The 24933-nt window shown below is 33.2% G+C and overlaps 1 protein-coding gene and 1 long non-coding RNA gene across 2 annotated transcripts in view; one reads left to right on the top strand and one right to left on the bottom strand.

The window, feature by feature from the left end:
• LOC134725915 (von Willebrand factor A domain-containing protein 3A-like) overlaps positions 1-24933 on the bottom strand; it is a 43426-nt gene that overhangs the window by 4811 nt on the left and 13682 nt on the right. The window contains exons 9-30 of the mRNA XM_063590203.1: positions 24713-24838; positions 24217-24325; positions 23674-23739; positions 21851-21982; positions 21429-21567; positions 20923-21026; positions 20271-20446; positions 19708-19827; positions 18257-18331; positions 17728-17822; positions 16827-17072; positions 16426-16544; positions 15691-15807; positions 13083-13170; positions 12634-12750; positions 11730-11827; positions 10965-11083; positions 10276-10418; positions 9817-9961; positions 9134-9278; positions 8417-8568; positions 8021-8147 (exon numbers count right to left, since the gene is read on the bottom strand). Of these exons, the coding sequence (XP_063446273.1) occupies positions 8021-8147; positions 8417-8568; positions 9134-9278; positions 9817-9961; positions 10276-10418; positions 10965-11083; positions 11730-11827; positions 12634-12750; positions 13083-13170; positions 15691-15807; positions 16426-16544; positions 16827-17072; positions 17728-17822; positions 18257-18331; positions 19708-19827; positions 20271-20446; positions 20923-21026; positions 21429-21567; positions 21851-21982; positions 23674-23739; positions 24217-24325; positions 24713-24838 (2758 nt within the window). The remainder of the gene's footprint in view (positions 1-8020; positions 8148-8416; positions 8569-9133; positions 9279-9816; positions 9962-10275; positions 10419-10964; positions 11084-11729; positions 11828-12633; positions 12751-13082; positions 13171-15690; positions 15808-16425; positions 16545-16826; positions 17073-17727; positions 17823-18256; positions 18332-19707; positions 19828-20270; positions 20447-20922; positions 21027-21428; positions 21568-21850; positions 21983-23673; positions 23740-24216; positions 24326-24712; positions 24839-24933) is intronic.
• On the top strand, positions 13429-14783 carry LOC134725917 (uncharacterized). The gene is made up of 3 exons (XR_010108610.1): positions 13429-13617; positions 13968-14046; positions 14613-14783. It is a non-coding gene; the product is annotated as an uncharacterized LOC134725917 (long non-coding RNA).

The raw sequence follows: 24933 nt of genomic DNA, 5'->3' as shown, positions 1-24933 counted from the left end.
TATATTCCCGGATATAAATATGGATCAATGCGTTAGTGAAAACCGTGATCAACCATGCGACAGAGAAGATTGTACCATTGGTGCCTCGATCCCTTTATTAAGGCAGTCGAAGCCCTCACAAGGTGCAGATGGAGCTGAAATGGTGGGGAATGCGAATGATGTTGCAGAGCGTGAACGGTGTGTCCCTTCCCTGGTGTCATACCAGGATGCTTCGGCTCCATCTTATATGGCAGCTAGTATCCCACGTTCCGGATCATCACATCATACAGAATACCCTGTCCGTAGAACATTCTCCGGGGTCAACGAAGACGTCTGGAATGAATTTCTGCAGTATTTCGAGAACATCGCCGAGCTCAACTCTTGGGATCCTGAAAAATCGAGACGGGTACTTCTCAGCACTCTTAGAGGACAAGCCGAAACTTTTGCATACGGGTTGCCATTGGTATTTCAGCGAGATTATACGAGGTTGAGACAAAAGATGGAGGAAAGGTTTGGCCATACAGCCATGAAGGAGAAGTACATAGCCGAAGCTAAGATGAGAAGAAGGCGGGATAAAGAGTCTTTACGAGATTTTGGACAGGCGCTTGAAGATCTATGCAGGAGAGCTTACCCTGGGAATCCTGATATAGTTGAAGAAAATGCTGTGAAAGCTTTTCTGGACAAGTGCGGTCAGTCTGAAGACTTTCGCCTGGCAGTTAAAAGGACAAGGCCTAAAAATTTGCAAGAAGCAGTTATAAATGCAATGCAAGAGGAATGTTTAAGAGTTGGAGAAAAGGATTTAGTTAAAGATAAACCTGTTAATAGGCCTATATATGAAGTGAGACATAGAGATAATATGATGATAGATGCCAGTGAACCTCCAAGGGCGGGTTCTACTGAGCAAACAAATGATTATGAATATAATAGAGGCGTCAGCCGAGGAAGATATAATTGGAATAATAATGGTAGAGGGTTCCGAGGGAGACCCTTTAATCGAGGCTTTATGAGAGGTAGGGGAGGTGCCCCACAGTTTGGTAGAATCCAAACAGACCATGGAGGCGGACAGCAAGAGCCGGCACCATTGTCCGTTGGAGCCGAGCCGAGTCCGTTAAACTAGATGTGACCGATACTGAGGGCCAAGTATCGGTTACCCAAAGGAGGCCTAATAAAGAAGTTGATGTAAAAGTAAAGAGAAGATGGAGGAAGAGGAGAAAGGTGAAGTTTAAAGAAGATTCAGAGGTTATTGTAAAAGAAACGAGTAGCAGCGACGGTCATGTAGTTGATACGCCCAAGGAACCTGAAACTCCTATTGATAGTCCTTCCCCGAAAGTTAAAGTAAGAGGAATTGCTAATATGGTTGTGAAAGGACAGATCGAGGGCACGACAGTCGAATGGAAAATAGATACTGGTGCCATGAGTACATTCATCACCAATGAAACGTTTGACTTAATACTGGACAAACCCATGTTAAGTCCAGTTGACAGTCATTTTGTAGCCGCTAACGGACAGCCGCTGCGATGTCTTGGCAAAGCGGAGATGATGATCACGTTTGGTGAGAATGTTTTCGAACATGAGGTTATTGTTGGAGGAGTGAGAAACAACTTAATAGGAGAGGATTTCATCTCGACTTATCGTTGTACCTGGGACCATGACGAGTCCAGTTTTGTTATTAAAGGTAAGAGAATACCTTTGGAAGGGTCAAAAGAGACCAAATCTAGGAGGGTTATAGCGTTGGAGACAGTTATGGTACCACCGAGACATGAAGCTATAATCAAGTCGGGATTAACGAACAAGGCTAAATATCGTAGTGCATCCAGCTCCTTGGGTATTTTGACGCCCGAGCGCCCTTTTCTGGAGCGGCTTGGACTGGCGTTGGCAAAAACGTTAGTTGATTCAGCGGATGGAGTGGTATATACCCGAGTGTATAACCCAGGCTCTTCAGATGTTATTGTATATAGGCATACACACCTGGCATTGTTTACGCCCGTGTGTCGAGTCGGGCCGGTTATAGATATGAATGAAATGTCGAATATTTGTGAGGTTGAAGTGGACGCTACAAGGAGCACAGGCAATATACCTGAGCACCTGCATCCAATGTTTGAGATTGGTTGTAGGAATTTAGATGAAAAACAAGCGGAATTGTTTAAGAATTTTCTAGGCGCCCATCAGGAATGTTTTGCCCAACCGGGTGAGGTTGGTCGGACCAATATGGGCACTCACAAGATAAAACTTAGAGACGATAAGCCCATTAGAGAACCACCTAGGAGGATTCCAATGTACAAGAGGCAGGCATTGGAGGACGAAGTTAGGAAGTTAGAACAGAAAGGTCTTATTGAAAAATCCGAAAGCCCGTGGTCATCACAAGTTGTGATGGTACAGAAGAAAGATGGATGTTGGCGGATGTGCGTAGATTACCGAAAATTGAATGAAAAGACCATAAAGGACGCCTATCCCCTAACACGGATAGACGAAAATTTAGATACTCTAGGAGGGGCTGAGTGGTTTTCCTCACTAGATCTGGACATGGCCTACCATCAAGTGCCAATGGTAGAGGAAGATAAACAGAAGACTGCTTTTGCTACCCCTAGAGGAGGACTGTACCAGTTTACGACTATGCCGTTTGGGCTTTGTAATGCGGCTAGTACTTTTGAAAGAATTATAGAAAAGACCCTGTTTGGGTTACAGTGGCGAGTTGCTGTACTATATCTCGATGACATAGTAGTATTTGGCAAATCGTTCCAAGAACACCTTTTGAATCTTCAGAAAGTTTTTGGTCGACTTACAGAAGCAGGTCTGAAGTTAAAGCCGAAGAAGTGTCATATGTTGCAAAAAGAAATATCCTTTTTGGGGCATATTGTGTCCACTGAAGGGGTTAAAACCGACCCAGCTAAAGTTGTTGCAGTTAAGAAGACCTGCGACAGTGACACAAGTTCGTAGTTTTCTTATTTTAGCTTCCTATTATAGGAAATATGTGAAGGACTTTTCGAAAATTGCAAAGCCTCTGTTTGACCTTACAAAGAAAAACCAGAAATTTGCTTGGAACAAAGATGCAGAAGCTGCTTTCCTAGGACTGAAAAGTAGGTTAATTTCGGCACCTATATTGGGATTTCTGCAGGCTGACGGGTCCGAGTTTATACTGGATACTGATGCCAGCGCATATGCCATTGGAGCCGTTTTATCCCAAATTCAGGACGGGAAAGAGAGAGTAATTGCGTACGGTAGTAGGTGTTTGGATAAGCCGGAACGCAACTATTGCGTGACAAGAAGAGAAATGTTAGCTGTTGTTTATTTTACTAAGTATTTTAAACATTATCTTTTAGGACGTCCGTTCCGTATAAGAACTGATCATGGGTCTCTGACGTGGCTTCAGAATTTTCGGGAGCCCGATGGTCAGATACATCGATGGATTCAGCAACTGAGCCAATTTCACATGAAAATTGAGCACAGGCCAGGAGTGCGCCATGGGAATGCAGATGCGATGTCGCGGCTAGTAACTGATAATGGGGAATTTTGTAAACAATGCGAGATGCCTTGGGGTTATGGCTACGAGGGTCCTATCGAAACAGAAATTAAATATATGAAGGAGGGCGATGAGAAAAGCATAGACGTAGTTTCTGAAAACTCAGATAGTCATGATGACCATACGAGACCAAGCTTTGACTGTGTAGGAAATAACGATACAGATGTAGTAGTCAATCCTGATTCAGGAGAATCGCCTTTAGTTAGGAGGGGACGAAAGAGCAACAGACCAAAAATTGCCCAGCAAAAGCCGATGCCAAATATAGATCTGAGGTTAGAGACAGTAAGAGCCCGACAAGAAGCTGATATTATTTTAGGGAAAATTTTGAACTTTAGATAAAATTGAAAAGCCCGCCTGGGAAGAAATTTGCGGTTATGGTTTGAATTTAAAATTTTGGTTAGCCAAATGGGAGCTTTTGGAAATTAAAAATAATGTATTGTGTTTGAAGTGGGTTGAAATGGCCAAACAGGCCGATGGAAAATTTGCGTACCCGAGTCATTAGTAAATCCTATTCTCTGGTACTTACACGATGCTCGAACAGGTGCCCATTTAGGAATAAAGAAAACTTATGAAAAGGCGAAGCTATCTCCCTTCTACTGGCGAGATATGCAGGGAACCATTAAGTTATATATACAGCAGTGCGAAATATGCGGAGAACGCAAAAGCCCGATGGCAAAGAAACGTCATCAGATGAAGTCGTACGTAGTTGGTGCCCCATTTGAACGGATAGCGAGTGACATTGCTGGACCTTTTCCTACATCGATTAATAAGAATAAGTACATTTTGGTAGTAGGGGATTATTTTTCGAAATTAACAGAAATTTATGCCATGCCTGATATGCGAGCAGAAACCGTAGCTGATATTTTATTTAGGGCATGGGTAAAGAGATATGGTTGCCCGGTGGAAATTCACTCTGACCAAGGCCGACAATATGAGAGTGCTATTTTTAGAGAGTTATGTCAGTTATTAGAAATAAATAAAACTAGAACGACACCCCTCCATCCAAGATCTGATGGCATGATTGAAAGAATGAATAGGACCGTCAATGATATACTTTCGAAGTATATTAAGAAACACCAAAAAGATTGGGATGAACATTTAGACTATATTGTTATGGCTTATAATGCAACGCCCCAGGAAAGCACTGGTATTACACCTCATCGCATGATATATGGTCGGGAGATGTCGTTTCCATTAAATTTAATGACTGAAACTGTCTCGGATGACAATGTGGAAGAAAACTTTATTTCGGAGTATGTTAATAAACTTGAACAAAATTTGAGGGAAGCACATGAATTAGCCCGTAATAATTTAAAGTCTGCTGCTGAGAGGCAGAAAAACATTTTTGATGCTAAAGTTCGTCCAGTCGTCTATAATGTCAGGGACTTCGTGTGGAGAAACCAAAAGAAAAATGTTCCCGGGATTAAGCTCAAGATTGCTCGTCATTGGACTGGACCTTGGGTAATAACTGAAAAGCTTAGTGACATCACATTTAAAGTAAAGTGTGCTAAGAATTCTCCAGAAGTAACTGTTCATGGAGATATTTTAAAACCGTATTTGGGATCTAAAAAATTGGATTGGTTTAATCAATCAAATGCCCGTCCTGATATGCCCGATGTGCCCGAGCAACACCCTGTTGAATTCCCGGATTTAGCCAAGTTTACAGGTGACTTCGATGATGAAAATAGTTTTGTGAGTGAAAATCTACCAGGAATTATTGGAGAAAAAGAAATATGCCCCCCTGAAATTATACCAGTTTCGGCAAATGAAAGTGAAAATCATTCTGATACAGGCCCGACTAATTTGGGAATCCCGGAATCAGGTACCTGACCAGCCCGACCAAGCGCGCGAATTAGAAATCACATGACCATTTCCGCATCAAGAAATACAAGGACAAGAACCATTAAAAAGCCTAAGAGATTTTTGGACATTTCTACCTTATACAAAATGCCAGAAGTCGTTTGTTCATATTGTGATTTAAAGTATGCCAGCAGGAGAAATTTAAAAAGATATATAAACGCCGTACATAATAGCAACGTAAGGTATGTCGGTTGCAATGAGACAAATTGCGACCGCATATTTTTCCGGAGGGAGTATCTGTTGATTCATCTACAAAGTACTCATAAGAGAACAGTAGAGGAAGCAAGGGGCATGTCCCGAGATGCTTACTCGGGTTATACCCCACGAGAAAATATCGAGACATGTGGCCCACAAGAGAAAAAATTAAAAGTAGCGGAAGAGGAAAATGTCCCTGGAGCCAGCAGCCCAGAAGTTCCGGAGGAACAGGAATTTGTGGATGAGGTAATCCTCCAGGAGGATGCCTCCGAGTTCGATATTGAATCGGCACAGGAGGGTGCTGGTCACAGTGGCAGTGCTTCAGGAGGAACTAGTTTAGAGCCTGATGACATTTATATTTCTGACTCAAATAGTAGTACCACGGCTAGCAATTCAGATGAGGAAGGAGAATCCCATATAGATAGTGTAGAGATTGTAAATTTGTCACTGATAACTATTAGATCGACTAAAAATGGAGTCTCCTCAGTGAGAAGGGAACACAACTTCGCCACTTCAACTCATTATGATCCCAGAAGTTTCGATTGGCGCGGCTTTATTCGCCACATGGAGGAAGAGCTGTGCGAACATGCCGAGGCTTTGCGCAGGACGGAAGTTGTGGTTGAACCTATTGATTAACTAGAGACTTATTTTGTTTGCACTATGTGCGTGGACAGTTTTTTTTTATTATTATATGGAACTTTTTATATCTTACTTGTAACTGTACGTGTAAGTATACATGTAAAGAAAAGGGTTTATCATGTTTTTCTATATCTATTTTTTTTTTGTTGTTGTTGAATTTTTGTACATTGAATGTCCTTTTTGGTGCATCAATGTTGCTTAATACATATTTCGATTCTCATGGTGCCTAGGTCCCTATGATTGGTGTCCTAAGTCCATATATGTGCCATATATATAGTTTATTTCTAGTCGTATAAGGAGATTTATACCGTCCTGTGTTTTTTTTTTTTTATATAGCTTTACTGTTTTATTAACATGTATAAAAAAAGCATAATGTGAGTACACATTCCATTTATTTTGATGTGTTTATACTAATTTTAGAGAAACAGAATAATTTATTTTATTCAAGTGTGTTAAGTATTACATTTTTTTTTTAAACTTAATTACATGTATCATTCCGGTGCTAACTTAATTACTTGTATCATTCCGGTGCTAATTTATTCACCTTTATCTTAAAACGGTACCATATTTTACATTTTCATTAATTTCATTTATTTATGTTGTTTTTAATGAGAGAGAGAAATATAATGCCAAAAAAAGTGTTCCATACTAAATGTATAAATATTTGACAATCATGACAATTGATAAATATTTTTGTTATAATTAAGTATCATGATTATATAATGTTAAACGTGCCAAAATCATATGTTAATACTCAATCCAAAAACTATCTCACATATCTTTTTTTTTTTTATTATTATTATTATGATCGATATCAGGTACATGTATCATATTCATTTTTATTGTGTCATTTTTCTTGCTGAACAGTGGAAGTTCAGGGCTAAGAGGGGGAGCTGTGTAATGAATATTGTATTTTGGTATTCTCCCCCTTTTCAAGAATTTATATCATGTATATGTTTTTGTATGTATTTACAGTTATAGCAATAGTGTTATCATTTACTTTGCTCTTTTTAAGGCGGGGTAATCAAGTTTCATCATTCATATATATGTTTGTCAGTTATAATTAGTCACCCCACTGTTTTTTTAAAGGTTGTTCTTTGTTTCATAATTGTTATTGAACTATTAATGACAGACATATCCTGTTTTGTTGACCTAGTTTGCAGAGCCCTACCAGGTGCCCTACCAGCCCTTCCACTGGAGCTGTAGTGCCCTACCAGGTGCCCTACTTGCCCTACCAAGTTATGTGTCACTTTTTCATTGGTTAAGAGAGTTAATTGTTTTATGATTATTCAGGTTAATTGGGGGAGTATAAATAGGGGGTTAGGCATTATTTTAGAGTAGTTAGAAGACAAGAGTTTTGTAGTCTGCAGGGTGAATTTATTGTAATACCGTCCGTATACTATGCATTGTTAAATTGCGTATATTCCACATGTCTTTTTAATACAAGTTGAACTTATCATAGACTTCGAGTTTCTTTTAGTTATACACTACTCAAGGATCCATTTATAATTTATGTGACCAGGAACATTCTCAGGACAACACTACCTGAAACTTAACAATACTTGGAGAATTAACCTGAGAGAAAGCGGAGTACTACAGGAGTATTAGGAAATTGCCATCACTTTCATTCGTCGTCGTCAGGTTCAGGCTTCGGGCATTCTTAGTTCTTCCTGTTACTCGACCGTCCTCTCCGTTTTTCGTCACAGTAATATATCTATGATATACTTAATTGCAGTGTTATTTTATAGTACAATACAGTAACATTTGACATTTGAAGTACCAGTATTTTTACAGCATATGTGTATAATGTATTGAGCACTGTCTTACCTCTGTATCTCCAAAGCCTTCAGTAAGTAGTTTGTGTGCAAATAATTGAGCATCAAAATCACTGTGGCACATGTGGAATCTTCCTCCTGTTTGTGTAGCTAATAACTTCAGGAAATTGTTGGCAGTGCTGTAATTTATAATGAAAAAGTATGAAACTTTTCTGTTAAAAAATACCCAAATTGTCTTACTAGCATATACAAATAAAAATCTGGCCATAAAAAGGTGACAGTATTAAGAAAATCTAAACTATTGAAGTTATCATAACACTTTTTCACATATGCATCAACTCGAGTTTCAATTACATTCCGGAAACTTCAGTTATTCCTAACTTGTACATGTTGTCACTGAGTCAGGAAATTTCTATGTATAAGTGATGTACTAGCGTGTAAGTCTTACCTGTCAGAACAGTTAAATGATATTGTGTTGATCTGGATGTTTCTTTCATTATTCCATTCTCCGACCTCTCTCAGTATAAGTGAGGTACTAGTATCAGGTTTGCCATCAGTTAACATGTAAATAGCTTCTATCTCTGGATCATCAAAAGCCATCTGTCAAATAAACATAATAAAATGCTCATTATTGCAATTTTTAATATCTCTGTGACATTTAAACTTCTCTTTTGACCTAAGCTATCAAATTTTGTATAGAATATTTGATTACATTGGTGAGCATTTTAAATTTTTTTCTCATTTTGTCACACATAAAGAATTTCATATTAAGGGAAATGAGTTTGTTGTTGTTTTCATTTACTTTAGGGGACCCTTTACTTTAGGGTAGGGTTTTTCTTACTTTTTTTAAGGCAAGTACTAGGGTAAGGTTAGGGTTATTGTTAGTTTTGGGATTTGAATAAATTGAGTATAGCCCATTGTGGGTTGGGTCCTATAAAGTAAATAAGAACTATTGATATTTCTGTCATTGTTGCCAAAAAACATTGATAAAAAAGCTGAATTCCATTTCAAAACATATTTTCCTTTTTCGAAAAGGTTTATAAAACAAATGCTGGTTGATTGTTTCTTAGTAATCCTGGTAATTCCTAAAACTTAAGAACATATGTAGATGTGATGGAAGCTTTTCTGCACATATAACTCTCAACTTTCCAAGTAAATATCGCACCTTGAGTGCTTCCAATGTACATGTATTGCCAGAAGCTTTAAACTTGGATGACCAGTTAACAGCATCATGACAGTTTTCTTGTGTTGCTGGCTGTAATCTGTCAAACCAATTCTCACAATTTCCAGAAAACCTCACAACATTGAATCTGAAATGAAATAAAGTCAGTTGATATTAAATCAAGTGTTTTCATCTTTATGAGTTATATCAAATGACTTTTAAAATATATTTAGTTTAATTCGTTCCATCTACTGTAAATTCAGTAATTATTGCGTGCATTTGTTATTGCGATTTTTGTATTTTAGACTTAAATGCGATTTTAATCTTATAATATAGTTCGAAATGCGAGTTTAAATTATTGTGTTTACTACTCACATTTTTGCCAAAAATAAAAACCTCGCAATAATTTCTGAATTTACAGTATTACAAATGTTCATCATGCATTAGGTATTTAAACAAAAATTAAGGCATACTCATTTAGAAAAGTAATACTTCAATCTTATTCAGATATTCATGCTACTGGTACCATACATGTTCTAAATAAGAGCTATCAAAAATTGAATGTTACAAAAATCTATTTCTCTAGAGTGTTTTAAATGAACACTTTTTATTGCTGAGTGCAATCATTGTTTTCAATAGTTCTTTGTTTAAATTTAAACCCAGCTGAACAATTTCAATATACTGACCTAGCACCAAGCCTGTAGAGTTGATCCCATACAAGTGATGCCAGTTCTTGTTTGAGCTCATTCATGTATGGATCCATAGAGCCTGATGTATCAACAAGGATCATACACTTTGTATGAACTATATTTCCAAACACTCTCCTGCTACCTGAAACATAAAATTACAAGTCAGCAAATTGATTGTGTACTGTAAATATTCTGAAACACCTGTTATTTTATCCTTGTTCATGGTTAATTCATTTACATTTCATTGACAAAGATATAATATATATGTAAATTACAGATCACAGAAATATTTCTGATTGTCTTAGAGATTTAACATATTGGTTTATATCTGATGTAATTTTTGAACCAGATCTGGATTACACCAAATTCTCTTTGGTTTCAAAGATTTTCAAACATGTATAAATAAATGATTCCTGTTTTGGTGTACTATTCAAATTATTTAATTATTTTACATACCACTTAGAAGCCATTGTAATCTCTTTAAATATCTCTTCAATACTTTCTCTGTTTGTGCCTCATACTCCTTCAGTTCATGTGGTAGTAACTGTAGATGTTTTATTGTTCCTTTCACATTTATACTTGGGAATATTTCACAGTATCTAAATAAAGTAAGAAAAGTATTTTTAAAAAAAGTGACAATAATTCTAAAGTCTCTAAATTACATTTACTATGCTGCCCCATTCCTATCTTCCAAAAAAAGCGTACATGATTACCTGTTTAACATACAGGTTCCAATTTTGAAGGATCAATTATTAAGCACAAGGGAGGTTATTCAATTTTTTTTTAAACTTTGGGAATTTGTTTTTGTTGGCTTAGCTAAGTTTTGTAAAATTGTAATGTCAGTTTACAAATGATATTTACCTTCCCATTTATTCATGCATTTGTAAATATGTTTGTTCATGCATTATATCTTATTTGTTATATTGTTGTACTATCATGCCTCATGTGAGGCCTTTAGTGAAATAAAATGTTGCAATGGAATTTTAACTTTCAATATTTTCCTCCAGAGTTTTTGTTTTTTCCCAGTTTTACAGGTCTTTTCAAGTTGTTTTAACTTGAAGTCTACTGGATAATAATTAATGAAACTATTTTTTTATCAAATTATTATGTATAATATATCAGGTTTCAATCATATGCATACATACTTGGCTGAAACTTGTTTATGTAAAGCTTTGACATTGTCTTCTGTATGTTTACAATCAGGTCCAGAAATCAGCTTGTTCAGGTCCAACTTCAATCTTGATAAACTGTACAATCTCATCCACTAAAGTATATAAAATCATCTATGTCATAAAATTATTCAGCATTTTCCTATATTGTCTCAATATTGTTCTTAAACATTAGAATTGCAAACCAAATTAAATTTATTTGTCATGAACTATCCCCCTTATTTTACTTGTATGAACTGTATATTGTATCGTTATTCTAATTCCTGAAGACAACATCAAATGAATACTGTCTGAATTATGAGTCAACTAACAGGAATGACCAGTTCAAGTACCAAATCTTCCCAAATTCTAAGTTTACAGTTTTGAAAAACAACTTATATAGAGATGTAAACACGCTGTTATCTTCTTGTATTGATTCTGCCACTATTGATGACCTATTTATTACTTATTTAACCTTAAAAATAATATATATAGACCTTGAAATATTTCTGCCAAATCATACCCTAAGCAAAATGTTTTTGATAAATATAATACATGTGTATAAGTTATTGGGATTTTCTTTATTAATCTTTTTCTTATCTTCTGAAAATATCACTACCCTCTAACTGCTAAATACTAAGATCTGCATTATACCAAAACAAAACAAATAAAAATGATTACCAAAGTTTGCACCATATAAACCTTTGTTAAATTTAATAACAATTTGACAAGATTTTGTGCTTTTAACATTAAGATACTAACCTCTTTGGTAGTTACAACATCTTCTATATCTGGTATAATAATGCGGTTGATGTTCTTTCTTACAGATTTATTGCCAGGATATTTCTTATATACAGATCCTGTAAACAAATATAATAGAACATAAACTTTAGGTGGGCTTATATTATTGTCATTATCAATGAAACATGATCTCATTTTACTAATCATTCTACAAATCAAGATTAATACTAATCTGAGTTCTGGATCATTGAACATTGCTTACCTTAAAATATTTTGAGCATTTTTTTTTTTAATTCTTACGGTCCCTTAAAAATGTTCTTCATTTCATAATCACCATTCTTGAATTTAGAGAGATATAAATCATTAAAATATTTAAACAGAATATTCACTAATGCAACAGAAATTCAAAATTCATGATAAATAATTATTGTTAACCAAAGTACGTCAGAAATATATCAAAGTCAGTCCTAATTAAATCTTCTGGAAATGTCTAAAAACTAATTGATTTCAAGTAACTGTATACAAATGTATCTGCAACTAAATGAACAAAGTCATTAAAACAATGTTTATAATGAAAATAACTTAAATCTATTTAAGGAATGACTGTAATTTTTTTTCTGTCTATGAAGAAATAACATAAAAAATTTGGTACACACTGAATAATGCACGTAGCGGGTTATTTAACAAGGTGCACCACATTTTTTATGTTATTTCGAATAGAAATAAAAAATATTACAGTCATTTCTTATAATTTAATTCTAAATTCCATTTTAAATCGTAGAAAACCATGAAAAAACGTTGATGACGTCACGGTCACATGACTTAATTATGTCTATGATAACAAAATAACGTCAGCCAATCAGAAGACGTGTTACATCCAAATATAAATTATTACAATCTGAATGAAGACATATTAAATATTGACCTGTTCCATCACCACCAGGCTGTTTATTATCCAGGAAGAAACTTCCAGTCATTATCTTTTTAGATTTAACATGTTTCATTGGATCTTTAGTTGCTGATTTTGGTCTTTCTTTAAAAACTGAAACATAAATTATACATATCTTTATTAAAAATTGCAATATTATAGACAATTATTATATATGATGTGGACAAGGTTATTTTACAGTTGCATATTTTAATGAATGGATTCATAATTTCCACTAACATTCAATATTACAAATTAGTTTTTGCAGCTTTAGTATCCCGGCAACCAAGAAGTAGGATGATACTCTGAAACAATTAAAATCCATAAGTTATAGAGAAAGAAAAATTGAAATTGACAGCAATGTACCCCTAAAAAAAACAGGTCAACCTTTTTTAGGGTCTTGTTCTTATATTGCATGCTATTATTGTTATAGTTGTTACCCTTACCTTCAGATTTGGTCTGATCCCTGATCCGTGGAGCACTCATTGGACGTCTAAGATGAAGGGCACGTTTGGCTTCTGTTTCTGCTGTCTCCTGTTGATAAAGTAATTTAAAAGATTGTCCTTTAAAATTATATTAAATATAGAGCTGTTTAGGTGTAATACCACCAAATCATGGTATGCCACATCCGGTTGCATACAAAAGTAGGCCTAAAAAAATATTCCCTTGAATTTGACAGTTGTAGAAAATTAACCCTGCATTTCAAAGCACTTAAATTTTTCTGAGTCGTAAATATGTATGTTGGATGTCTGAATGCATCATTCTTTTTTTATTTGATGGTTTTATAAAATATTTTGGAACGTTAAGGTTACATAGTTACCAGATCAAGTAACCAGTAAATAACAGTGTAAAAATTGGGTTGTTTACTTCCGGTGATGATTATTTTCTTATATGCAATGAAATGTAGTGTGAAATTTTCACTGTGTCACTGGAAAGGATTAAACTTTACACATGCAAAGTATTTCTTTGGTTGAAATAAAGGTAAATACTGTACAATTTTTTTAAAAGTGCCAATTTAACAAAGACTAATAGGGAAAAATCAATGGTAGTATTACACCTATTTAGGGAAACCATATGTGCACTCGTGACCTTATTGTACTTTCATTTTTAAAAGTTATAAATAAACCAGTTCATACATTGTAAACATGGACAATTCGGAATGGATTTAGACACAGAAAGCACGTTTGAGGTAAAATTGCCTTGAAATGGGGGTTTACAGGTGTTTTCTAACCCAAATGGGTGGACAGACAAAGCTGTATTTAGTTTACTGTGTTAAATTTTAAATTACCTTTACATTTTTGTTTATACAACATGTGAATTTTTTATTTCAGTGTTAACCATGTTCTGAAGAGCATTCTGTTGAAAAATCTTATATGTGAATTGGTCTGCAGATGACACTTTAGCATTACAGTAAGTATCAACTATCATCATGTTTTTTGGGGTTTTTTTGGCCGCAAAAGTTTACAATTTGCCATTGTGCCGTCTACATTTTGCACAGACAATAAATCATCTAAACACTTATTTGCCCTGGATTTATACACATCAGAATCCAGTTTCACATACTTAAACTTTATAATTCTTACCAATTATTTTTAGTACCAGCATTCCAAGGGACATACCCCTTTTTAAAAACATTTTGAGGTTTTTTTTTTATTACTCTTTTTCCCCATTTTTTAATGTAAAATACAAGAAAGTTGACTCTTTGTATAAATCTATCAGAAATATACTGTTATGAGTAAATAAAAAGACTTTGATACCAGTAACAATAAATGATTGACTGAAAGGGAACTGTTATTTGTCACACTAGGCGAACAGACCAAAAACTCAAGTTACAAACAAGGGCTTATAGAAACCTCCGTGTAGACTGTTAACATTTATAGAGACAGTTCTCTCAGCTAAAACACTTTAATTATTGATTTAACATTATATTTATTTAATTTTTGTGGGGAAATAATCACATTTGTTTTAATTTTTAGACAAAAGATATCAAGTTTTGATGAAAAAGGAAGGAAGGAGGAAAAATGGACCAAAACAGACCAAAACAGACCTTCAAATGAACTCTAAAAGGTGCAATAAAATTGTTTATCATCTTAAAGTTGTCTTTTGTATTCTATTTAATTGTTTGAATGCATAGATCATGAGTTTATCATCAGACAGTAGTCAACACTGCATTTTATAATGATACACTGAAATGAGGATTTTTCGAAGAAATTAGACTGAAATTGCCGTAGGATATGGCCTTACATTATAGTGATATTCTCTGAAACTATAGCTCTGACTGAGACAAAACTTGACAGTTATGCTTGAAATAACTTGCAATTGGAGGGAAAAAAATTACATTAAGTTTATTTGATATTTAGGTGTTCTTTAGGTGTAATACCACCAAATCATGGTACGCCACATCCGGTTGCATACGAAAGTAGGCCTAAAAAAATATTCCCTTGAATTTGACAGTTGTAGAAAATTAACCCTGCATTTCAATGCACTTAAATTTTTCTGAGTCGTAAATATGTATGTTGGATGTCTGAATGCATCATTCTTTTTTTATTTGATGGTCTTATAAAATATTTTGGAACGTTAAGGTTACATAGTTACCAGATCAAGTAACCAGTAAATAACAGTGTAAAAATTGGGTTGTTTACTTCCGGTGATGATTATTTTCTTATATGCAATGAGATGTAGTGTGAAATTTTCACTGTGTCACTGGAAAGGATTAAACTTTACACATGCAAAGTATTTCTTTGGTTGAAATAAAGGTAAATACTGTACAATTTTTTTAAAAGTGCCAATTTAACAAAGACTAATAGTGAAAAATCAATGGTAGTATTACACCTTTACAATGATTGTAATGAATAATATGTTTTCCCAATTAAAAAGGCAGCAACAAAATGGAAAAATAATTATTTATTTTGTGGGAACTCTATCTATAACTGAATCGACAATAACCTTTTACAATGGAAATTTAGTTAGACAATTTTCTCAGTCAATAATAAGAAAAATTAATAACCAATATGAAAAAATGTTAAAAAAAATCAGGAATCCTACAATTTTTACCTGTTTTTCTGATCTTGCTGAGTGAGAATGGTTTGGAGATCCACCAGACATAATGGCTCTAAGTTTGAATGACTCAGGGGCTGGCAATGCTTTTATGTCATCCATATATTGGTGGTTCTATAATGTTAAGCAAGTTAAACATAAGGGAACATGTTATTGTTTAAAAGTTTTCACCCCTAAAGGTTATTCTGAAAAATATATTCCAATGACTATATAAAAATATGGAGATGTGCTATGATTGCTAATGAGACAACTATCCACTAGAGTTCAAATGAAGAGGATATACGTTATTTAAAGCCACAGTATGGCTTTCAACAATGAGAAAATCCATACTGTATAGTCTAATGGCCTAGTCTATAACAAAAAGATTACTGTAAATTCCCTAATTTGATAATGTGAAGAATAACACTGTGTGAGTATGGCAATAATAAAAACCTGCATTCTAATATTTGATGCACATATCTTTATAAGCATCATAAAACTAACAAAACAAATATTTTTTATATTCACCTTAGGACAAAAGAAAACATTTAAATATGATTTCAGTTCATTCTGATTAGCTTTTATTGCTTAAGGAGTTTTGACAACCCTTAAAATATACACTGTAAACAAAACTAACATATTTATTTCTGTACAAACAAAACTTACATATCTATTTCTGTACAAACAAAACTTACATATATATTTCTGTACAAACAAAACTTACATATCTATTTCTGTACAAACAAAACTTACATATCTATTTCTGTACTTCTTTTTGACAGAATCAATGAGGATTTGTACTTTTCTGGAGAAGTTCATAGCTTTGTCTATCTCTGTTGTTATGTATTGGATATCATCACTCTCTATTATACCTGGGAAATTAAAAGATTTAACTCATTAGAGGTAATATTCAAAACATCTCTATAGTTAAAATTGAATTTTGAAGGTTAAAAAATAATTAAAAGCAGATTGCATTGTTTGTAAAATGCTGTGTTGGGTTATCAGCAATATGATATTATTGTTTGTTTCATTCAAGCCTATATATTTTAGGCAAAGAAGTTACGGTAATATTATCGACTGCACAAATAAAATATAAATGCATTAAACCATGAATTTTCTGATGACTTAAAACAAGTGTTTTTATTGGTTTTTACCTGTTTCTCTAAACCAATGGAATCTACCACCACTACAATGTGCCATATTACGTAAGCATTCTCCCGTCCGTGTGATGTTGGCATAGCGACCAGGTATAGCACCATTAGCATCATAATCATCAACATTGAATAAAATGCAGTGAAGTTTGATCCCCCGCCCACTGGTTGCCTGTTCAATGTAGGACATACACATATCTTGACTTTGATCTGGAACTCCACTGGTGAAAAGGTAAATGCCTTCTGGAACTATGAAGCAGAAGTAAAACGTTGAATCAATATTGTATATTTTGTAAAATGGAAGTTAATTTAAACATAAATTCAATTATACTTTCATGGAGTTTCTTTTTATTATTCTTTCATCCATAAAATTACCATTGTAACTGTAAAATTCATCAACAAGTACAGTGACTATTTCAAATCTTAGATATCACATGTTGACAATACTCAATAAGACACAATAAATTCGGTGGTATGCAAGTACTGAAGTAGTGACAATTTTCTGCATGTGATGGTTAAATCATACCACATGATTTTTATATCAAGTCTTTGTTAATCCCTCTCTCACATATGTCAGTTTAAAACCATATAATACCGGAGAATTTATTTGTACAAAAAAAAAGTTCAACTTGGCAAATAAAAATCAAAAGAATAAACATTCAGCCTCACAGTGACCTTTAGTTCATTTCTTTGTAATTTGGTCTCATGTGGAAAGTTTTCTCATTGGCAATCAAACTACATCTTCTTGTTTTTATAAAACAAAAATATGAGTGATTTATATGCTACATGTTCCCAAATTAATAAGATAATTAATTGGTCAGTTTCTTACAAATAAAGAAATCATTTAATTTCACTTTCATAATAAGCTTGCATTTGCTTGTTTTTTCCAACAATAATAACTTACTGATTTTATGTTTGATTTCTTCTTCATTTTCTACAGCCAATTTAAATGCTGACAGGAAATTCCTGCTCCCTCCACACTGCAAGTCTAAAATCCATCTGGAAATTTAAAACAGTATTAATATCTCATAGTTATACGATAAAAATCTACACAGATGAAATTGTCTGTGACTTAAGAAGCAAATCAATATTAATGGAATGTTTAACTAAAATTGAAAGATATTCATGTACATTCATTGCTATTGCCACTTCTGACAGCTTGAAAATTCATGTGACACAATAATGAACACATGAATCAACTAGGGAAATAAGAATGATATTGAATGGGTATCTAATAATCATGATTAACCCTTTTGGGTTTTAGGTGAGATGAATATAATGCGTTTATGTAATCTCTAGATCTTTATAAATTAATTTATAAACAAATTTTATAAAAGTGTTATAAATAAGTCACAATTACTGCATTAATTTTTGAATTCTAAATTTTCTCTTAACCAAATTTCTAAATATTCTTTGTGTATTGTAAAGCTTACTTCCATGCAGCTTGTAGATTCTGTTCTGTAGGTTTCATCATTGTGGGTTTCCATGCAACAGCTTTACTTCCAAAACTAGAAACAAATGGAAATGTGAAAACAGTGAAATTCATCAAATTGTAAGTACAACTTAATCTTATTACGATTCATTTAATTAAAAAAACAGACAGATAATGTAGATCTGACTGAAAAAAACAAACAAACATTTAATAAAAAGACAAGAGTGCACACACTGAAATGTCTCGCCTTCTTTACTAATCCTTGATACTATCTTGATAGACCTAAATATAAAGCTTTATTACAACTGTCACATAAACTCAACATTAACCAAGAAAAGGAAGCATTGATCAATCAACCATGAAAATGAGGTCAAGGTCAGATGAACCATGCCAGGCAGACATGTACAGCTAACAATTCTTCAATACAACAAATATAGTTGACTTATTGCTTATAAATAAAGAAAAACAGACCAAAACACACAAACACTTAAAACTTAGCAATGGACCATGAAAATGAGGTCAAAGTCAAATAAAACCAGCGTAACCGACATAAAGATCATAAAATATGTCCAAACACCAAAAATAGATGAATGCATAAAGTATTAGAAAAATAGACCAAAACTAAAAAACTTAACTTTGACCACTGAACCATAAAAATAAGGTCAAGGTCAGATGACACCTGTCAGCTAGACATGTACACCTTACAATCATTCCATACACCAATTATAGTAGACCTATTGCATATAGTATAAGAAAAACAGACCAAAACACAAAAACTTAACCATAACCACGGAACCATGAAAATGAGGTCAAGGTCAGATGACACCTGTCAGCTAAACATGTACACCTTACAATCATTCCATACACCAATTATAGTAGACCTATTGCATATAGTATAAAAAAAACAGACCAAAACACAAAAACTAAACTATAACCACTGAACCATGAAAATGAGGTCAAGGTCAGATGACACCTGCCAGTTGGACATGTACACCTTACAGTCCTTCCATACACCGAATATACTAGACCTATTGCTTATAGTATCTGAGATATGGACTTGATCACCAAAACTTAACCTTGTTCACTGATCCATGAAATGAGGTCGAGGTCAAGTGAAAACTGTCTGACAGACATGAGGACCTTGCAAGGTACGCACATACCAAATATAGTTATCCAATTACTTATAATAAGAGAGAATTTAACATTACAAACAATCTTAACTTTTTTTTCAAGTAGTCACTGAACCATAAAAATGAGGTCAAGGACATTGGACATGTGACTGACGAAAAGTTCGTAACATGAGGCATCTATATTCAAAGTATGAAGCATCCAGGTCTTCTACCTTCTAAAATATAAATCTTTTAAGAAGTGAGCTAACACCGCCGCCGCCGGATCACTATCCCTTTGTCGAGCTTTCTGCAACAAAAGTTGCAGGCTCGACAATATACTTACGCAATGACGTTGAAGAACTTTTTGTTGGCCATTTGTTGTTCCATCAATAATCTAATTGAATGTTGTATGTGGACTAAATAGTTGACATTGGATACAGACATATCTATCAGTATAACTACACTGTAATAGAAACATAAAGGTAAGGTAATAACAGGATATAAAATGAACACTTCAGCAGACACAAAAAGTCTCATAAACTTAACGCTCTCAAGAGCCTGTGTTGCTCACCTAGGTCTATACACACCTTCAGTTGCAAACTTTTGATGTGTTTGAGCTTTTGATTTTGCCATTTGATTACAAACTTTCCATTTTGAATTTTCCTTGAAGTTTGGTATTTTTCTTTTTTTTTAAATAAAGATCAGCATTTCAAATAAGAAGTTGATTTACAATTTGTACCACAAACTTAATCGTAGATTTTGTCTTGCCAATATTTAAAGTTTCTACCTGTATCTATTATACTTTACTTAAAATATCGACATTAAATTGAAAATATTAATTTGGATGCATTTTTAAACAAATGTCCCTCAATATTTGTGTGAGATAAAAACAATAAGTAGACTTACTTTTTATCTACAACAGTTCCAAAAATTCTACGACTACCAGTGGCCAACCAATCAATTCTTTTTTCATACAGGCCAACTCCAGAATTCAATTGTTTCTGATATTCAAACAGCTGGGTCATATCCACATGAACATTCTTCATAGAACCATCATGCCATTGGAACTGTACCATAGCTTTCTGAAAAAGTTTTTAATTGCGTTCATATTAAAAACTATTTATGCACCAAATATTTACTAAATCTCATATCTTCAAATAAGTGCTCAATTCTCATTATAAATGCAAATATCAAAACTTTAATATCAATTTTTATTACAACTTAAGGGCTGTCATCAAAATTGCATCTGCAAGAGCACTGTCATCAGAATAAGAAGCAGACTTTTCTTTTGCTCAGATATAGTTGACTTATGAACAAAAATTTTCAACAAAAAGTCATGTTTAAAAAAAAAGAATTGATGTAAATATTTCTTGCTTCATTTTTCACAGAAAACATTAAAATTCCAAATCCACCTCTTATCGTTTTAAAATGTAATAAATTTTATCATTTTTCAGTAAAATGAAAGATAACTAGCAGCTGAAATTCCTAGATATATAACGTCAGTAAGAAAAGAAAAAAAGAAAACTATGTAGTGTATAGATCAGGGGGAGATAATTACCTCATGAACTTGGGACTGAACTGCTTTCTTTATAACAGGTATAAATTCTTCTTTGTAAGAGTAGGCATTGGGTGCTAAAACTTGATACAAATCCAATTTTCTTGCTAAAAATAATAAACATATGAAATAGTTTAAACAAATTTGGCACTGAAAGTAGAAAGTTTAGATTTTAATAAACTGCTTACATGTTTTAAACTAAGGCTAGCACAATGAACTTTAAATAATTTAATTCTAAATAGTTCTAATTACAGCTATCCATGCATTTGATGCAATGCAATATGTCACATCAATCCAAATCAGCTGTACACTATTGCAAAATCCATTGTACTGCAATGGCAGTTGGAAACACATATGTTGTAAACAATAGTTTTTTTATTTTAATCCTATTTTATTTGCCATAATAAAAGCTGCTAGTAGTAGTATGATGTGACTATTTTAAATAAAGCATTATTAAGTTAATTGTCATAATCAAATGTAATAAATAACCAATTTGAATCAATGTTTACCTTTCAGTCCATGTTGTTTGATCCATTCAATTGAACATCTAGCTAAGAATTTTGGTACTTCTATTTTAAGCTGTAAGTCATGACCAGGAGGTCTAGGTAAGAACCTGGACTGTGGAAGTTTGGATACTTCTGTTGATATCTGAATAGAAATTATAAATTCTTGAGATTTATGCAACAAACTGAGTATCGTCAATTATTAGCATTTGGACATTTACCTTGTTTTTTTCATTTTATCAAAAACAATTCAATATTTTGTGAAGAAAACACATATATTTATTGTTTTCAAATAACTATAGAGTTTCTAATTTAAATAAAATGTAGCAAAATTTAACACTTTAGTGTATTCTTATCTTTCATACATGTAAAATAAAAAGGAAAACTGAAGAACAAAACTGATCAGACTATCTTATTCACATGTTTACCTCATTTATAATACTGACTAGAGCACTTCCCATCATTCCCTGTCTCATTTCCTTTATTTTGTTGATCACATCCTGGGCTTTCTGGATTTCCTTTAATATAACACTTATCTCTGTTCCAGTATAAATTTGTTCCTGTAATGACATTGTTTGAGAACAGTATAGAAAATAAATTCAATGGCTTTCTTTAATGACAAACAATAGGCTCTCAAGAGCCTGAATCGATCACCTTAATTTTTTTGGTTAAATCTCTCATCAATGATTATTTTGGCTTTTCAATTTATTTAAATGTTCTTTGAATCGTCCTATTTTCTTCAAAAGCAAAAAAAATGATCATTTTCTCCTATGTTCTATTTTAGCCATAGGAGCTATGTTTCTTGACATACAAGGAAATAAAAATAAAATTTATACTAGATACTCTGAAACTCATTTAGCCTAAGTTTGGCTGAAATCGATACAGCAGTTTCAAAGGAGAAGATTTTTTAAAGTAAGTCAACATGATGAACAAATTGTGAAAAAAGTCTTTAAAGGGCAATAACTCCTTAAGGGGTCAATTGACAATTTTGGTCAAATTGACTTATTTGTAGATCTTACTTTGCTGAACATTATTGCTGTTTACAGTTTATCTCTATCTATAATAATATTCAAGATAATAACCAAAAACAGCAAAATTTCCTTAAAATTACCAATTCAGGGGCAGCAACCCAACAACGGGTTATCTGATTCATCTGAAAATTTTAGCAATGGTGACCATGTTTGTTGATAGATCAAAACTTCGGATACAATTTACAAACTAGATACCCTAAGGATCATTCAGTTTAAGTTTGGAAGTATTTGGCCCAGTAGTTTCAGAGGAGAAGATTTTTGTAAAAGATTACAAAGATTTATGAAAAATTGACTATAATGGGCAATAACTCCTAAAGGGGTCAACTGACCATTTCCTTCATGTTGACTTATTTGTAAATCTTACTTTGCTGAACATTATTGCTGTTTACAGTTTATCTCTATCTATAATAATATTCAAGATAATAACCAAAAACAGTAAAATTTCCTTAAAATTACCAATTCAGGGGCAGCAACCCAACAACGGGTTATCTGATTCATCTGAAAATTTCAGGGCAGATAGATCTTGACCTGATAAACAATATTACCCCTTGTCAGATTTGCTCTTAATGCTTTGGTTTTTGAGTTATAAGCCAAAAACTGCATTTGACCCCTATGTTCTATTATTAGCAATGGCGACCATGTTTGTTGATAGATCAAAACTTCGGATACAATTTATAAACTAGATACCATTAGGAACATTCAGTTAAAGTTTGGAAGTATTTGGCCCAGTAGTTTCAGAGGAGAAGATTCTTGAAATAGTTTATGACGACAAAGGACGACAACAGACGACGGATGACGACGGACGCCAAGTGATGGCATAAGCTCACTAGGCCCTTCGGGCCAGGTGAGCTAAAAAGTCTAAATGAATAAAGAATCTTTAATTGGCATTTTAATCTTTTCTACTAAACATCTATTTTTATAAACAGTGATAAATTTTGAAGATTCTAAGATTTTCCAACTCTCTTTGACAACAGAAATTAGCACAGGAAATTAACTGAAAAATTCCATATCATCATATCACCTTTTCACTGTAAACTGAAAATCATTGAAAACATTGCGCAATAACCATTTATTTCTGTGTCCACAGGATGCACAATTTTCTCCCTGATGTGTATTAAAAACTGACCTTTTTATGTGCAGTACTTTTTTTCCACATGCTTTAGCTTGATTTATCATATGTATGCCTAATGTAATTATAGGGCAGATAACTCCCTACATACCTCACAACTAGCTGTATAACAATGATATGAACCTCCTGACGCTTCTGCCAAATTTCTTAATGTTAACTGTCAAATATGAAAAAGAACAATTTTTCACAAAGTTTTTAAATATTCACTGACATTATACAAAACACCATCAAACATCATATCAAAAACAAAAGTAGTTTATTATTATTATTATGTAAAACATTTCATGAAATATAAGTCCAAATGAAAACTAGTTATTTCTGTTCATCAATTGCTTCTTTTTCTGTATCTTTTGTTTTACAAAGACTAAGGTGAATGCAGTGCACAAGTTTAACTTCAAATTATCAAAGTTTTAAACAGAATTATATATATAAATTTATTATGCATTTTCCCCCTGTGGCAACTGACAATATGCATGATTATTTTTAAGGCAACTTACAAACATTTAATCAATTCTAGACAAGACAAGACAAGACAATTTATTACAACTTAGGCACACGTATGGTGCTACAAGAGGATAACAATTATACATTAACAATTACATATAAACTTATACATGTAAGATGTTATACTTACATTTGTAAGCTGATTACTACAATCATAGGCCACACAATTTAATTCAATATGTTGACCAACACCCATCTGATGTATATAATCACATAAAACTTCTGTTGTTTGGTCTGGCCTACAAATATAATAATCTTACATTAAACAATTTATTCTAATGAAAGCAGTAAATCATTTAATAAAATAAAACTCATAAGGTAACAAGTGAATACTACTAGATCATGTAATCCTAGTTTCCTCTCTTGAAAATAATTAATAAAAGTTGCTTGGTTTTGAACTACAAATAGAAATCCAAATATTTTAAAGAAGTGAAAATCTATCAATCATATTTGAACAATTTTTCAAAACTGCTTCAAGTTAAATCAAAGATAAAATTACATAGTATTTACACACAATACAGATAAAATATAGAATATTTCAAAAATACTTGGTTACACAAATAACGTAAAAATGAAAGCCTACAAAGTTACAGGTATTTTTTTAAACTAAGTTACTATCTACTTACACACTGCCCAAGATGAGGAGAACTGAGTCAATGTCTTTAAGCTTCATGACATGTTTCATGGCCTTCAATAGATTACATCCTCCACTCTGTCTTATACGTAATACCCATTCTTTACCTTCCTCTATTCTGTAATTAATCATATACATTATGTTATTTATTAATTCAAAGAAGTAAGTTCGGTAAGTGCCATATTTGGCCTCAATTATAAAGTTCATGGTTAC

Source organism: Mytilus trossulus, chromosome 7 (genome assembly GCF_036588685.1).
Source record: "Mytilus trossulus isolate FHL-02 chromosome 7, PNRI_Mtr1.1.1.hap1, whole genome shotgun sequence".
Lineage (NCBI taxonomy): Eukaryota > Metazoa > Mollusca > Bivalvia > Mytilida > Mytilidae > Mytilus > Mytilus trossulus.
This window is presented reverse-complemented; position numbering and strand designations above follow the sequence as displayed.